Raw genomic sequence first — 17307 nt, 5'->3', positions numbered from 1 at the left:
GTGTTGGAAGGGCTCTGGGTTTTTTATAGTGCTGCTCTGAACTGAACTTCTGTTCTAGTCGGGACAAGGATTGAATTTCTGTAGGGAGGCTGATGGCATTCAGATTCCTGAGTTAGGCCTGGGCAGAAATCAGAAGTGTCTTTTAATGTGGTAAAATCTCATTGTCACGTAAATAAAGAGCTGGAAGTACTTAGTACCACTGAAAAATTCACTGTGTTTAATGCTATTGTAACTCCAGACACACTGAAAATCCAGGTTGCCTATAGATGGGAAAAACTGAATAAAGATGGGTAGCTGCTCTGAGCGAGTGCAGAGGAGGGCGACCAAGCTGGGGAAGGGTCTGGAGGGTCTGAGCTACGAGGAACGGCTGAGGGAGCTGGGGGTGTTTAGCCTGGAGAAGAGGAGGCTCCGAGGTGACCTTAGTGCAGTCTACAACTACCTGAAGGGAGGTTGTAGCAGAGTGGGAGTCAGCCTCTTCTCCCAGGCAACTAGCAATAGGACAAGAGGACACAGCCTCAGGCTTCGCCAGGGGAGGTTCAGGTTGGACATTAGGAAGCATTTCTTCTCAGCAAGGGTCATTAGCCATTGGAAGGGGCTGCCCAGGGACGTGGTGGAGTCCCCATCTCTGGAGGTGTTTAAGAAAAGCCTGGCCATGGCACTTAGTGCCCTGGTCTAGTTGCCATGGTGGTGTCAGGGCAATGGTTGGACTTGATGATCCCAGAGGGCTCTTCCAACCTGAATGATTCTGTGATTCTGTGATATTATGAAGGACCCAGGTAGTTTAAGGTCACTGGTTTCACTGTACAGGGAAATTAAGGAGAAGCCATGTCCCAGTGTTGTGCTAATAGTAGAAAGTTAGAAATTAGGTAGACTTTATTTCTCAGGAAGTTGAGAGTTTCTGATGGGGAGGATGTAGGTTTTGCTAGTGAGATATTTCAGCTAGTTTAGAGTAAAATGTCAGTGTGGCCGGTATGGTACCACTGAAGGGAGCGTGGCCTTTGACATGCCTTAAACTGGTGACATTAGTGGCTTTACTGACTAAGCTTTTATTTTTTTTCTTCTTAATAGCCTCAATCTTTTGGCATCAATTTTGTTTTTCTAGTGCCTAAAGTAACAGTCAAAATATTACAGAAGTTTACCAGCTGTACCGGGCTTCGTATCCTAAATCACTTCCACTGCAAGTACAGTTTGTGTTGAGAAATTGTTGTTTTAAAAAGGCTGATGGTCACAAATTTAGGGGGTAGCTAAGGACAAGGGGAAGCTAGATGAGATGTGTGTTTGCATGGTTTGCTTCCGTGTAGCTTTGGAAAATGCATTTACATTCCCAGAGAATCTTTCAATATTTTTTGTGAATTATATAGAAGTGAAACTGAAGTAGAATCTTAGCAATATAAGGAAAAAAAAAGCATTCAGTGTGTGTTCCTCGTGGTTTTTTTTTCTCATGTGGGTGCTGCTTACTTGGTTGTGTTCTCCGTGGAAATTTTGGTTTATTCAAATCAGTTTTCAGAAGAAAATTCTCACGTGGCTCAAGGGACTGTTCCACCCAGCAAAAAACCAACAGCAGGGGTAAAAAGTTCATGAATAAGCCATCATCTGAAATTTATTTACAGACAATATTGGAAGAATACTTGAGAATAACAGTTACACGAGGAAAGAAAAAATGGTTTGCGAATGACTCACAGAGAGCAGGGAAAGGATATAAATTGAGTTCAGTATTTAATATCAAATCTACTATGTGGCAGGTTGTCAGAAATAGGAAGCATCGATCTATTTTAGGGTTAAATACTTAAAAGTTTTTTGCAAAAAAAGTGTTTTCAAGTGTTTTTTGCAAAACAGTGAAGGTTTTTATTCTTTTTTTTTCTTTTTCTAGAAGTAGAGTCACTTGCTTTTTAACTCTTTGAATATTTTATTACTTTAGAACGTAGTATAGAATTCAGATGGAAAAGCAGGTGGACCGCTTAAATCAGTGTAGTCAAACCAACTGATATTAAATCTGATTTAAATAAGCAAAGAGAAAAATTATATTAAAATTACTGATCATTTTAATTATGCTTTTTCCGAAGGACTGGTTTTGTTTGTTATAAACCATTCAAGTATGATGAATTACACTAAGTATAGCCTCTAAACTAGAGGTTTTTTGTTGATGGGCATGCTTTCTGCAAATACCTGTGGAAGTCTATTCAAACATAAACAGAGGTGAAAATATATAATCTTAATTTATGGAGTTTTATTCCGAAGTGGGAAAATATTAATTTATTTTCTTGTGATTTTTCTGATTGCAGAAGGAATTTGCAATGTAATTACAAGGCATAAAAGAAGCTTTAGAAAGCTTTTTAAACCCTTTTTTTTTTAACTTGGCAGTAAGAAGTTGCTTCCAGCGTGGGGAAATTTGAGAAAATGTGCTTTTGTTTTTTAATCTAGCTGCTTTCGTCAACAAAGGCAGTGTTGTTTGTGAGCAGAATTGATATTTCTTGTTCCCATCTCTTTCAAAACATTACAACTCGCAGACCTTTCCCTTTCCAATCCTGCTTTTGCTCACAGATTGACACACAGCAAAGGCTTCCCTGGGTTTTCAGCTCCTGTGTTCACAACTATTGATTTAATCCTTCACTGAACTGACCCAGTTGGATAAACTGAAATAAAGAAAGTTTATCATTGCTCTTTTGGAAATTACAAACTTAAAGTGGGGTCAGTTGTTGGTGGAAATGGGGTCAGCACTTTCAGACAGGTTGGCTGTGAATCCGGGTTCGGATTAGTTAACGTTTTGCAAAGTTACACCTAGGAGTTAACTGCCCTGTGAAGATTCCTTTCAGTCTCCTCTAGCAGGTAGCCCACAGCAGGCTCTTTTGTCTACTAAGTGAAAAGCCAGTTTTATTGAATGTTATTGTTAAACCATTCAAATTAGTATTTAAATAACAATAAATTAAACTCTTTATCCACCTTGAAGCAGAGAAGAATGGAAACGGTGGGATATTTTTGCTGTTTAACTCTCTGGAACATAATTTGTTACAAATGAGGCTTTTTGGTAGGGGACAACTACAGTTGAAGATCAATAGATTAGTTCTAGCCCTAAGAAAAATTGAAGGATTTGGGTTGAATTGTGATCTCAGTAGAAGCATCAGGGCAATTCAGTAACTTTGGGATCTGGATGGATTACCGAAAGTGTGTAGAAAAAAGCAGCAACCAGAGGAATTCAGATAAACCTCTGTGGACTGTGCTTGTAGGGACCAGACTGGGTGACCAACATCTTCCTGGTCAACCTTATGTTCCTGTGAAACAATTCAAGAAACAGCTGTTATTTTACTTTTAAACTTTAGCCTGTCTGCAATGGGATCTCGTCGTCGTTCGCCACTTTCCCAGAGGAAAATCTGGCAAAGGGCATGAGGACTGAGAGATGTGGAAAAGCTGTGGTCAAAAGGGATGCCCACCAAGGACGAGGAGAACCCCAGCAGAGGCAAATATATCCAAACCCTGCCTGCTGTGGCACCTGCCGTGAGAAAAGGATGCAGCGGGTGGTCAGAAATGGCAAACAGAAATGCATTATAAATAGAAATGCTAGAGGAGCTGCTAATTATTTCTCACCTCTCTTGCTTTCAGGGTATGGCCTTTACATTACATGAACGGCAATTGCTTGGGTTGCAAGGACTTCTACCTCCTAAAATAGAGACGCAAGACATTCAAGCCTTACGCTTCCATAAGAATTTGGCAAAAATGACTGACCCCTTGGAAAAGTAAGCACTCCTCTGGCCTTGTTTTGTCATGCAAGTAAATGGAAATCGCTGTAAAATATTGCATGGGGATAACTAAACAATGTTTCTGTGCCTCCACTGGGTTTTTCAGTTGTTGGAGGTTATTTTCACTTTTGCACAGAAAACTTCTTTCATCAACCACGCGTTCGTTATGTGGCTAAATGAGGTTGGGGAGTTTTTTTCTTCTATTCCATAGTCACAATGTCACGAAGAAGAATGTGCACAAAGCTGCACACCTTGCTGTAATATGTAATATATATTTCTGTAATGTGTAAGATTTGCGTGGCAGGTTGTTAGAGCACAGAACTATTAGCGGGGGAGAAGGGGGCAGCTAGTGTGTGCTAGAAGAATATGTGAGAATGAAGGTAAATTGAGGGTTTGATAATTAGGTATGAAAACCTGTTTATTATATACAGTAGTTATTGCTAGACAGGAATTACAGGGTTAGAATCTTGAGTCTCATAATGTGTAGTTTTTTTATATCAATCTTTGTTTAACCCACTGGTCTGGTGAAAAAAATGTGAAGGATTTTGATTTGTGGGGTTTTTTTATTTTAGAATGGCATGTTTTTAGCATCCTCTTACTGTTTGCATATAAGCCTGTGTATATCTGCATGTAAAAATACGCAGTCTCCTAGAGGCGAGAGGAGCACTGGAATGGTTTGAGGCTTACTGGACCACATCAAAACACTTTTGTTCTCGTGAAAACCAAAAAGATGACTTTTAAATCCACCTCATGTCACTTGCTGATCTGCAACAGTCATGTCGTCTGTATTGGCAAAGTGCCCGGTTGCTGTAGCATAAGACTAATTGCTAATTCATTATCTTTATGTTGTCAGGTCAGCAAGACTGAATATGAGTTGATACATGGTAGATTGGTAGGTAAATTAGCAAAAACGCAGGTTTAATTTACACACCTAGGTAACTCCTTCAAAATGAACTCTTTATTAGCAGTTAATTTGTTTTACAGCTATGTTAATGTTAGGATTAACAAGACCTTACTGTCAGGACGTTACTTTTTTTGGATAAAAAATTCTTTCAGTGATAATTTTTTTTGCTAAGGGTAATGAGACTCCCAGCTTTATCCTGTGATAAATCCATGGGTTATCTTTTATCACACTGCATGTTTGTCCATTAACTTGTTAGCATGCGTGGTATGTCATCTCCAGTATTTTTATTTCAGCTTTTTAGCACTACTACTCTCTCTTTTCCAACTTTTGTTTAGTGCTCAAAGCCCGACTTGAGTGGAAGCAGGGATTTCATGAAGAAATAACAATAAGCAAGTTTGGTTTTTGCTTTGACATTTTTCACATTGTTTTCAATAAGCATAAATGTGAAACAATAAGTGTGGTTTTTTTTCTTTTGCTTAATTTCAGGTATATCTACATAATGGGAATCCAAGAGAGAAATGAAAAATTATTCTACAGGGTATTACAAGACGATATTGAGCGGTTAATGCCTATCGTGTACACACCAACAGTAGGCCTTGCCTGCTCCCAGTATGGACACATCTTCAGGAGACCAAAGTAAGAACAATAGATATACATTGCTGCTACTTTTGTTATCATTTTCTCTGTATACTTGCCTGAGGTTTGGAAATGTTCTGTTTCATTTTCACTTGGATTCAGCTACACAAGACTTGTGCAAATTCAGGGCAGTAAAAATTCATTAAATAATATCTCAAAACCCAATTTATATTGGAAAACAGAACATTGGAAAACAGAAGTGGTAATATGTCACATAAATACCACAAGTGCAGGGCTTTAGCCACATTTCCAGCTCTTTCTAGATGTCATGCAGCTCTCTAATTCTGAGGGATCTGGTTTGGGTTCAGCAGTGACTTCAAAATAACTGTTCAGGTTATTAGCTCTGCATTGAGCAAACCAGTTCAGACTGGCAGTCATTTCAGCTTGTTTCCACGATACTCTCACTGCAATTCAAAGTGTTTTTCTAGAGCCCTCTCACTTGAGGGCTTTAGTGCTGTGGGGAGGAAGGGCTGATCCTTCGCTGCCATGAGGACTCGGCTACACGCTGCAGCTGCTGTGATAAAGACAGTAAGAAACTGATGGTTTTGCTTCTGATCTAGGGCAGGGGATGTGAGAGATGTACTCTTAGTTCTCACATACTTCCTTTCCTCTTCCACGTCTCTGTGTGTATTACAGACCAGTTTGAACACTATCCCCCTCTAGAAGTTGTCTGTAGAAGAAACAGCAGCATGGACTGGAAGTCCTTTCTGTCCAAGCAGAAATACAGACACTTCACCTCTGCTCCTTTCTGCTCCTTTCCCTCCCCTCCTATGTTCCCACAGAGGAGCACTCAGCAGTGGGAAGCAGTGTTCTCCTCCTGGTCTTGGAGGAGACAGTATGCTCAGTCCCTCCCTTTCCTTTCTTTTCTCTCCCCTCACCTTGTGCAATGTCGTGAACAGAGATTCACAAAGGTAAAGCCAGGCTTAGGACTGTGTTCCCTTCTCATATCCTTACAGGGGAGTGTCTGACAGTAACACCAGAGGTGTTTTGCCCTGGAGGAGTATTAAAGGTGAATATCTGTAGTAGTGTAAAATCCAGGTAGCATCATGAAAAGTATTTTCTCTGTGTTCTTACTTTAGAGTGTCAAAGTAGCTGAGTAGGCTTGTGTATTAGAAATGGTCCTTTGAGCAATTGATGTCAGTGATTGCAACGCTTTCAATTTTAAGAAAATTTTACTGTTTGACACTTGGTTTTGCAAAGCAAGGTGAAATTTCTCATTGCCACCTGTAAAATATTCCTGCTTTGTTGTTTTCTTTCAGAGGATTATTTATTTCTATCTCAGACAGAGGCCATATAAGGTCAATTGTGAACAACTGGCCAGAGAATGACGTTAAGGTACTACCACTGTATAACTTTTTTTCTAGTTGTTATTTATTCTCAGTTGAGCTTCTTAAGGTTTGTTGGTATTTGATGGAAATTTGATGGAAATTTGGTGGAAATGCTAAATAATGCATCCTTGAAGTTATTTGACAATGATGGCAAAATATAGCTAAATACAACAACAGGTATATTGAAAAGCAGTGTTTTATCCTAAATAGGAGATTTATGGTTTTGAGTGGACAGTGATGATGAGAATTAGACTTGCCAACCTTCTTGTTTTACTTCATTATTCCACCTTTTGGGGAGTTGTTGGGGGATGCACCTCTGGGTCTTACTTATTGTGTTACATAGCAGTAGGAGAGGTGATCTTGTCCTCAGATTAGGACACAGAAGTGGTAGTTGGGAGGCCCAAATTTTGCCATTAAAACCTGTATGACCCAGTTGGGTCAAGAACCACAAGGGGAGATGAGGTGAATGATACTTATGTGAACTTTTTGATGTCTGGATTTACAAGTGGAAATCTTAAACCTGAGTTACAAGGTGCTGTTCCTCACAGCAGCTGGAATCCTTCCCGCTTAGCTTTCAAGGCTTTGGCAAGTGGATTTCAGCAAAGAAAATGCAGCATAGAAAATTCTAACAGTAAGCATTACTGCTTCAAGTAAAATATTCCTTGTAATCCATTCTTTGATTGTGCAAACATACCTGAATTTTTGCCTGGAAAAAAACACAACTAGTATTGCTCTAAACTTTATAAATTTCAGTGATCATATATAACTTCACCTGCTTTTGTTTTCAGGCTGTTGTCGTCACTGATGGAGAAAGAATATTGGGTCTTGGAGACCTAGGTGTGTATGGGATGGGAATTCCAGTAGGAAAACTGTGTTTGTATACAGCCTGTGCAGGAATACATCCAGATAAATGCTTGCCTGTGTGCATCGACGTTGGAACTGATAATACAGTGAGTCTGACTGAACTTTGCTTGCCATAAGTTATCCCTATGAAAAGTATTTATTTAAGAGTATTTAGTACTATCAGAGAAGATTTTTATTAGAGCACTTTTATTTAAGATAAACCCAAGTATTTTATGTAAGGGTAAATGATTTGGAATTCACTATACAGTTACATGTCAGTGACTGGAAAATGCCAGTTAATTTGTCAGTGAAATGGTGCATTTGGAAGCAATTTGAATGCTGGAACACTGTAAAATAGACAGTCAGGTTGACCTGACTTGAAGAAGCTGGAAATGTGAATCAGATTTATTAAAGCAGTTTATTGTTCCCAGTATTGATTTGTTCCATTTTAAAAGCAGCCATCACCGACCTCAAGTGCCAGCTGAAATTACTGAACACTGATATAAGCTGGAGGCAGTTACAGTGGCTATATAAATGCAGTATCTTTGGTGTGAAATGTGTTAACTGTGAACTCTGGCAAGTGTATATTGAGGAAGTGATTCATCCTGCTGCTATCTTTGATTTATTCTTTTTCAGACACTCTTAAAAGATCCATTTTATATGGGCCTGTACCAAAAAAGGGATCGCTCACAGGTCTATGATGACCTAATTGATGAATTTATGGAAGCCATTACAGACAGGTATGACACTGAATATTCTGCACGAAGCATGGCCAAAACTGCTGGCAAAAAAACTCCGTAACATGCTGTCCTTGAAACAGTCATTTAAGGAAGAAGGATAGGACTAGAAGTCGAGAGACGTGGCTGTATTTCTGGCTCCGTAGTGATTTTCTCTGTGACCTGGAACATGCTGCTTGTAGTTAGCTGTTAAATATGCACAGAACAGAGATGGGACTGTTTTAAACAGTGAAAGGCCTGAGGACATCCTCTCTCCAAAGATAATTAATTATTCGCAGGATTTGCTTTAAAATGATTTTATTTCTTTGTGTGTGTAGTGATAGGAATGTTTGCCATGTTCTGTAGGTACGGCCAGAACACACTTATCCAATTTGAAGACTTTGGAAACCACAATGCTTTTCGCTTTTTAAGAAAATACAGAGAGAAATATTGTACCTTCAATGACGATATTCAAGGTATATCCTCTGTTTATGTTCCTTAATGTACATGCAAAAAACTTGCCTAAAACCATAATCTGCCAGGTAGATCTGTTCAGCTCTTCTTAGATTTGTCCTGCTTTTACAGGGACAGCTTCAGTGGCCTTGGCAGGACTGCTGGCAGCACAGAAAGCCACTGGTAAACCACTTGCAGAGCAAAAAGTGCTGTTCCTTGGAGCAGGAGAGGTGAGTTCTCTTCAGGGCTCTAGAGCAACAAGAGACTTAACTCTATATTTTCTGGTTCTGTTGGACTTGTGGAGATTCACGTTCTCTGAATTCTGTTGCAGAACTTTTTTATATAAAGCCAGCTGAAATACATTAACAGAAGGGACTGGCTGCTTAAAGATGATTATTTGAAAGGTGTTTAACATTGGCAAGGACTCAAGTTTTTCACTTTCTTACATGGACTTAAAAAAAGCATCAGGGACTTGTGTGTAGTTGAAGGGGAATTTACTGTAAAATTATGACTTAGTAAGAAAGGGAGGAAGAACATATGTTAATTTTTATAGCATTGGAGAGAAGTGGTTTTCTTAGCAAGTTAAATCAGTGGCTGTTTGCAGCAGACACTATTTAGTTACTGGGGCCACAGTGTCAGGACCAGCACCATGCTTCTTGGTGTATCAGCAAAATTGCTTCTATGGTGCTGACAAAATAACTTAATTAATTGAAAATTTCTCCAGCTGGGGAAAGTCCAGACTGCAGTAATTGGCCAGTGTTGTGTTGTTGCCTGAGCAATGAGATCTGCTCTACACTTCCCTCTACCTTATTTCTCCTGCCAGACTTAGCAGCATGTGCAGAGAGCCCAGAGAAGGGACACGGAGGGAAGCACTGCTGGCATCTGCCTTCTGCCCTCCGTCTGCAAGGCCTTTATCACAGGCAGCAGGGGCAGAGAGAGGTTCATAAAGCAGCTGGACACTAAACACTAGGTTGTAGTTTCTTGGCAGGAGGGCTGCGGCCCTAACTTGTCCTTACTGTCTGGTTGGGCTGCTTTATTGTGGCTGCTGAACTGGTACAACCATGGGGGCACAGCACCCAGAAGAGCTGCCTCTCTCTTTTGCTTGAAGATGTGGCACTGTTGATGCCAGGAGTCTGCCCCCACCTAGGCAAACATTGCTTGTGTTTCAGAGCTGACTTACTAAATGATTTTTGTGGGGACCTTGAGCAGGGTGGTGTTTGTGATGAGAAACCTCTTCTGTGACTTGTTAAAAATCAAAATCCTTTTATCCACAAGGCCGCCCTGGGAATTGCAAACCTCATTGTGATGGCTATGATGGAAAGCGGTGTTTCTGCTGAGGAAGCCTACGGGAGAATATGGATGTTTGACAAATACGGTTTACTGGTTCAGGTAGGGGTGCACCATGCCTTGAAATACCACAGTACAGGTGGCCAGTGCTTTCCATGTCCTTCTCACAAAAAGAATCAACTGTCTCTCTACAGGGCCGAGAACAAAAGGTAGATTCCAATCAAGAACCATTTACGCATCAGGCTCCAGAGCAGATACCAAAGATGTTTGTAGAGGCAGTGAATGTCCTTCGGCCTTCAGCTATCATTGGTAAGTAAGGTTATTTTTATTTCTGTGTTTCCATCATTTGGTTATTTGCTGCATTTAGTTTGCTAACGTGGCTCCAAGGAAGTTGGTGACAGTGATCTGCATTTCTGCTGGTGTAAATATGATGAAAATGTGAGGTCCATTTTCTGCTTGAAAATACACTGAGGTGCAGGTTGTCTCTCAGTGCATCCTCCATTGCAGCTGTGGTGCTCCTTCTGCATCTTGTGTCCTTGTTAACTGCTTCCTCCAGTTCTTCTCCAGCTGGTGTTGGACCTTTCTTTGAAAATTCTGAGCTTGTTCTCAGGGACTGCATGGCCACAATGAACTGAAACTGTAATGAAGGGCACTAAGAGTCAGGAAGACAAAAATACAACCTTTTTCCCAGATGCATTCCCTACACCAGCAGCAAGGGAGAGAGCAGTCACAAACTTCAGATTTTTTGCTTTACAGGAATTCCCTAACTTGAGTAATTTTTTTTCCTGACCTTCCTTCCCCCAGTCAGCTTCTTGGGTCAGAATCTGCCAGCAGCATGGCTTGAAGGAGCTGTTCCATACTGCAGATCACCAATACCTGTTAGGTCACTGATCTATGTAGGTATTGATTTACAACTGTGGCTGTCTACAGAGGTCAGATGGGATGACAGGTACTTCCTGGTACAACTCTGCAATTGCCTTTGCACGCAATTTATTTGGAAAATAAAAGGGTTTTGGCTGAGTCGCTACCCTGAAGTTTGTAGCCGGTGTATGAATGTGCACCATTTTTGTGTATTTGTACTCATGTGAGTGTGGGCAGAAGTACCAGTATCAAGGGAATGTGTATTGCACAGTTAACACCCAGCCAGGATGAATCATCTGTGGAGAACCTGGAGTTCCCACTTGCTTATCCAGGGCAGCGATAAGTGTTCTTTACAGAGATCAATACAAAAAGATCATGTAAAATAGGCTTTTGGAACACATTAATTAGATGTTCCTGTGAAAACGAGGATTGTAAGCAGCCACTAACAGAGCAGTGCCTGGTTTCCATCTCCTGCTGGCAGAAAAACCTGCGATGCTCTGCTCTGAGTGGGAGACTTCAGGGGTGAGATGAACTTAACCTACAGTCACTGTCATCTACCCTGAGGCAGTCAAATATTGATTCTATTTTTATGTGTTTCCATTTACTTCAGGAGTTGCAGGAGCTGGGCGGCTCTTCTCTCAGGAGGTGATCAAAGCAATGGCCTCTATCAATGAGCGACCCATAATATTTGCACTAAGTAACCCTACAGTGAAAGCTGAATGCACAGCAGAGGAAGCATATACGTTAACAGAGGTATGTAATGTTTAGAAATGTGGATCTGTTGGCACTTTGTGATAGAACTCTTTACTGAGTGTGAGAATGCAAGAACTCACATTATTTTATTATTACTTGGACTTACTGACATAATAATCTAGATCTTTCTTACCAGAAACAGCTCCCACATTGTGAGTAAAGTCCTTAAAGCAGGTAATGTCCTTGCATCAATCCAGGAATTCTGCTTTGCACTCAGTCACTTCCTAGTGTCTGCAGGTCAGAACTCGTATCATTAACAGTGACCCATGAAGACCTGTGCTTCCAGTGCAGGAGTTGATGGTGGCCTTCTGTCCTCATGTTCCCCTCCTGCAACATCTCTGCCTCGTACACTGGCACCACCAAACGTTGAAATGAGTGAACAGAGAATAAACACCCCTCGCTCTGCACCATTATCTCAAAGCCATTACACTGTGGGGTGCTTGGAGGGGGTTGGAGGTTGAGTTTTTGGGGTGTTTTTTTTTTTAATAACGTATCATCAGCACACCCAGACCTTGGTTTTACCTTTAATGAAGCAAGTCTTTTATCTTTCTGCACAACTTTTTATATAAAACTAATAATCTTTGAAGAGAGCCTGAGGGGAAGGAGGTGGAGGCAAGGGAGCATCAAGCAGATGGGTGAAAAGACTTCTTTTTTTTTTTTTTTTTCTTTGGATATGGTCCCAAATCAAGTGACTCAATGTGAAAATGAGTGGGTGGAGACTTTTCGTTGTTTCTTGATGCAGAACTATGAACTCCTTCCTTCCACTGTTGGCATGGCTCAGTTTCCAGCGTTACAACCTCAGCAGTGTTAGCTTCACATGGGGAAGGGTAGAACTCCATCATCTCCAGTTGGCACCCAGATTCTTTTCTGTGTTATTGGACTCGTCAGCTTGGAGGGAACTCTTGCTACAGAGATCCTGAGCCCCAGGCAGGAATAACAGCCTCTGGACAAAATCTAAAACAGCTTTTAGTAAATGAGGATGCTTTTAAATGGAGATGGTTTAATATCTCTCAGATATCTTGCATTAGCCAAAAAAGTGAGCTGGGCAGTGTTTCAGTAGATAAATTTAAATTCAAATATCTTGGATAGAAAGTAAACATGAGTTAGTTATACAGCCAAGCCTTTAGCTGGCATAAGTCAATCTAAAAACTACTGGTGTCTGATAGCTGAAGGAGGCCAGCAGCACTGTTAGAGGGAGAATCAGCCTAAACTTTGCTTGCACTTTTTATAGAATATCAGCAGAGTGATCGATGTTTTGAGGGAAGAGGCTCACTTGTTCCCCATGGCTGTGTGTTGAGTCGCAAGGAGTTGGACCTCAGGGTAGTTATTGCTGTCAGATGCAGAAGCAAGACAGTGCTGTTTAGATTCAGATGTGGTAACATGTCTTCACTGAAGCAGCTGTGTGAGCATAGTGCTATTTAAAAAGTTTGTGCCAAATGGAGAGAGGATCTTCGTTTTTTTCCTGTCTTGGATCCATATGTCCTTTTATTCATGATTTTCCATAAGTTATTATTTATAGACACGGGTTATTTCACAGAATCAATCAGGTTGGAAGAGACCTTTGGGATCATCGAGTCCAACCATTGCCCTGACACCACCATGGCAACTAGACCAGGGCACTAAGTGCCATGTACAGTCTTTTCTTAAACATTTGGACAATTAAATATTACTGGTTGGTAAATGAACAGGTGTAGTTTTGTTTCAGTCCTTATTAATAAATTTTGTAATGTTCCTTGCTCTTTTCTCCATATCTAATGTTTGTTTTCATAATGCTCTTTGGTTCTCTGAAATGCACTCAGTTTACCCATAGCTTGCCCTTCAAAATGTAAATTTTTCCCTTCAAGATACAGTCATTACCTAGAAAATCCTCTCTGACTTTACTTATTTTGTTGTTTTTAACCAACAGAGTTTGTCAGGCCATTAGGGATCAGAGCTGTCAGCCCCATGTGTTTCCTGGCCTTGGGAACAGCCTAATCCTGGCTGGTGTGAAATCTTAGGCTGAACTAGGAAGTCAGTAAGGAAACAAAGATATCATCACTAAACTTTTATTCCTTATTCTTTTTCCACTAGATGGCACCTGTAAAAGCCTGACAGTGCTTTAGTGCCCTCTGACACTGTGTACTGTGTGGGCTTTTGTTGTGTTTTAATTTTCATTGTCTTTTGGTCCTGTCCTCAAATGCATCCATATGTTTTGCTCCCTACACAAAAAGGCTCTTGTCGTGGGTACACCCTAACATTCAGACATAGTTCTTGAGTCTTTAGCTTCTTTGGTAATTTGTTCTGAAATGTAGTGGTCCTGGGAAGCCTTACATATTTTAAAATAATGTTATTAAATCTGTTACTCAAAAGAAAGGCAAGATTTTTAGCTTACAAAGGTTTTACTGTTTGAGGAAAGGGTCATTTATCTGGAGGGTGTATTTCACACTCCAAATTCTGGATTTGTTTTAATACTTTGTGCTGACTGAAATCCTTTTCAAAGGAAGGAGAAGCAAACTGCATTATTCACTGCTCTCAGAGCTCTCAGCAATGAAAGTATGATCACAGAATCACAGAATCAATCAGGTTGGAAGAGACCTCTGGGATCATCGAGTCCAACCGTTGCCCTGATGATACAGCAGTCTGTCCCTTCACCCTCCCACCCATCAGTAAATTTGTTACTGTACTTCCATTTCAGTCTCCTTTTGGAAGTGGCCGTTACTCATCTCTCTTTGTACAGTCCCCACGGTGGTGGGTCCTGGCTTGTGGCCATGGTTCCTGATGTATGGTTATGGTTATAATAATGGTTAATAACACGCAAGTACTTCATTTTGTGTGTGAGTAGTTCCTCTAAGTCTTTGCTTTCTTAAAGAACAATGAATGATGAAACAAATAGCTTGCTTCTGTTCCTTAGAAAGCTGCACAATTCAATGTGTACGCTTGACTCTTTTGTTTTCCAGATGTTTGCTGCAGAAACATCACATGTTCTGCAGCTGCAGGAACACGCAGATGCTCACTGATTCTTGTATCTCTTCCAGACCCTACTGGAAAGGGTGGGTTTGGTTGTTGTCGTTCTGGGATTGTAGGAATTGAGTCAGCAAGGGATTTAAGTGCGTGCTTGAATCCAGTTGCATTCAGTAGGGCCGTTTGCCTTTTTGCATTTGGCTGTCTGCTTGAGTACCTTCCTGACTCAGTCCTAGAGCTGACTGGGAGCTGCAGGGCTCTGGTGTCCCTGTATTTCATGACTGTATTGCTCCATACTTGGCTCTTTAGAACCTTCCTGACTGTGATTATTCTTCTGTTTAACAGGGCCGTTGCTTGTTTGCCAGTGGCAGTCCCTTCGAGCTGGTGACTCTTAAAGATGGAAGAACCTTCAAACCAGGTCAAGGAAACAATGCTTATATTTTTCCAGGTAATAAATAAAATTGTCTTCTTTTAATCTTTAAGGCGAGGCTATTGACACCCCTTCTGGGGTTCCCTTGCTTTGCTAGGCACAGTTAGTGAAGCAGCGTGAAGAGGTGTTACTAGTATTTAAAGGTGAGAACTCAATCAGAAGAATGAATGAAAGAAAATCAATTAAGGACGGATGTAGGCATGTGCAGCTACATATGCCACATGCACACAGGGAGCTCGCCCACCTGGATATTTCTAAGAAAACAAAAGGGTGTTATTAAAGCTGTGAAAGCTGCTGCATTGTGGGTTCTTCTCCTTGTTTTGAGTGGGGGGAGGAGAAAATAAGTGTCAATACACTCCTCTTGAAGTTATGTCTGCGCAAGTGAGGGTGCAAAAGAAGCACTAGGGGTATTACTCTGCCTTCCCCTTTCTCTCCCTCTCCTCCTCAAGCTGCTAAGCTCCAACCCCTTGTCAAAAGCCCTCTGTTGTGGTACATGACTAGCACACGTGGTAATAGTTGCACAAATGTGTGTAGAAAGCGATGGGAATATTTAAAAATAACATTTTAGGTGACTTGCAGCTTCTCAGGAGCAGGCTGTGTATTTTAAAATGATGTGGCCTTAATTGGCAATAATTTTATTGTAGGAGTGGCTCTCGCTGTGATCCTCAGCAGCGTTCGACATATTAGTGATAAGGTTTTCCTGGAGGCTGCTAAGGTAGGTGTGGAAGCAGAGTAGCTGTGGCTTCTCACACGATGGGGGTGACACGATGGGCAATGTCTCAAATCTTGCTGAAACTCCATGGTTTCCTGTTTGTTTTCTGTTGGTTTTATCCCTCCCCAATGGAAGGAAAAATTGATTTTGATCAAACAAAATTGTGAAAAATACCAGTTTCCATTGCAAGTTTAATTTTTTAATCCAAAAACCAAACACCCAAATAGGAAATCTGTCCTTGTGCAAATTGCCTCCCAGCCTGGTAGGTCTGGCAGCAGGCCTGCCTCCTCCTCCTGCCCCGCTCTGGGTTCCACAGCTGGCGGTGTGGTCAGGGATGCATGTGGCCCCGGGGCTCCCATCCTCTCCTGCCTTTCCACTCTGGAGCAGGAGCACCTACCACATCGGAGTAACCACTGAATCAGCTGGCCAAGCACATGGGCAGTCCTGTAGGCACGTTACGCTCTTAGAACTTCCATGGTTATGGGTCGTTCAGCCTCCAAAAAAAAAAAGGGATCTTAGTTTGCTAAATGCTTACAAGCAGAATTTGCTGATGTGGACACAGATTGCAGAGTTGATCTTTGAGGATTTTGAGATTTTGACTGCCTTATTCTAGTGCTTTGGGAGCACTCTAGTCATAAGAACACTGCAACTTGTTTCTCGTGGGTGTTTTAGTGTGTTATTGATCCCATTTGGGGTGCAGCAAATAATAGAACTTCTTTGGTTTTCTAACTCAGGCATTGGCAGAACAGTTGACCGATGAAGAACTTGCACAAGGAAGACTTTATCCTCCACTGTCTAATATCAGGGAAGTTTCTGTTTATATTGCTGTCAAGGTGAGTATGAAGCGGAAAAGTGGACTCTACTAAAATATTTTATGTGTACATTAACCTGTTGAATTGCACAGTATGACCCTTGAACACTAGATGCTTGGGCACAAAATACCCAGTTCCTTGTGCCTTTAATAAGAGTTTGTTGGACACTTCAGTTTGGCAGCGATGATGGGCCAAAATTCTGCTCCTTTGATTTCTGAAATGAAGTTTTCAGATCCCTGGTGAGGCATTCAGGAATCGTGAAAAGATTTTGGTGTTTGTCTTTATCCCGTCTGTGAGTCCTAAACGTATTGCAGTGGAAGCGTGGCTGTTACGTGAGTGTAGTAAAAGGCACAAACTGCATGGTGGTTTAACTTTTCAGGTCATGGAATTTTTGTACGCAAACAACATGGCTTTCCATTACCCTGAGCCTGCAGACAAGAACCGTTACATTCGATCAAAGGTGTGGACCTACGAATACGAATCCTTCATGCCAGATGTGTATGACTGGCCTGAATCGAAGGTTCACTGATGCATCAGAAGATCACACTCCTCAGGCAGTATCTTCTACTCTGCAGGGATCCCTTTTTCAGACCAATTTAAATAATGATCTTTGAGTCCTGTAATTTATTTTCCCTCGTTGTGTTGTCTTTTTTCCCCCTTCTACCCTGTTTTTCACTTGATGTAGATTTCTCCCCACTCTCCCAAGTACCTGATAAACTGTATGGATGATGGCATCCGTCACAGAAATGAGAGAGCTCTCCAAAATTAATTTAAATAATGATGTTGCATTTCTAGCTTAGAGCCAGCACCACACTAAAGAATTCCATTAATGATGTTTTAGCTACGTGCGTTTGATGACGAACTATAGCTCTCTCATCACTGCTGACTTCCAGAATGA

At 41.1% G+C, this 17307-nt stretch overlaps 1 protein-coding gene across 1 annotated transcript in view; it reads left to right on the top strand.

Moving 5' to 3' along the window:
* Positions 1-17036, top strand: part of ME2 (malic enzyme 2) — a 30812-nt gene extending 13776 nt beyond the window's left edge. Inside the window, exons 3-16 of the mRNA XM_068422447.1 lie at positions 3598-3731; positions 5125-5274; positions 6534-6609; positions 7391-7552; positions 8082-8185; positions 8528-8637; positions 8747-8844; positions 9890-10003; positions 10096-10210; positions 11373-11515; positions 14801-14903; positions 15530-15600; positions 16332-16430; positions 16789-17036. Of these exons, the coding sequence (XP_068278548.1) occupies positions 3598-3731; positions 5125-5274; positions 6534-6609; positions 7391-7552; positions 8082-8185; positions 8528-8637; positions 8747-8844; positions 9890-10003; positions 10096-10210; positions 11373-11515; positions 14801-14903; positions 15530-15600; positions 16332-16430; positions 16789-16938 (1629 nt within the window). The 3' untranslated portion in view covers positions 16939-17036. The remainder of the gene's footprint in view (positions 1-3597; positions 3732-5124; positions 5275-6533; positions 6610-7390; positions 7553-8081; positions 8186-8527; positions 8638-8746; positions 8845-9889; positions 10004-10095; positions 10211-11372; positions 11516-14800; positions 14904-15529; positions 15601-16331; positions 16431-16788) is intronic.
* Positions 17037-17307: the final 271 nt, after the last annotated feature.

This window comes from Nyctibius grandis, chromosome Z (genome assembly GCF_013368605.1).
Source record: "Nyctibius grandis isolate bNycGra1 chromosome Z, bNycGra1.pri, whole genome shotgun sequence".
In the NCBI taxonomy this organism is placed as follows: domain Eukaryota; kingdom Metazoa; phylum Chordata; class Aves; order Nyctibiiformes; family Nyctibiidae; genus Nyctibius; species Nyctibius grandis.
The sequence above is the reverse complement of the archived record's forward strand: the minus strand, read 5'-3'. Positions and strand labels throughout refer to the sequence as shown.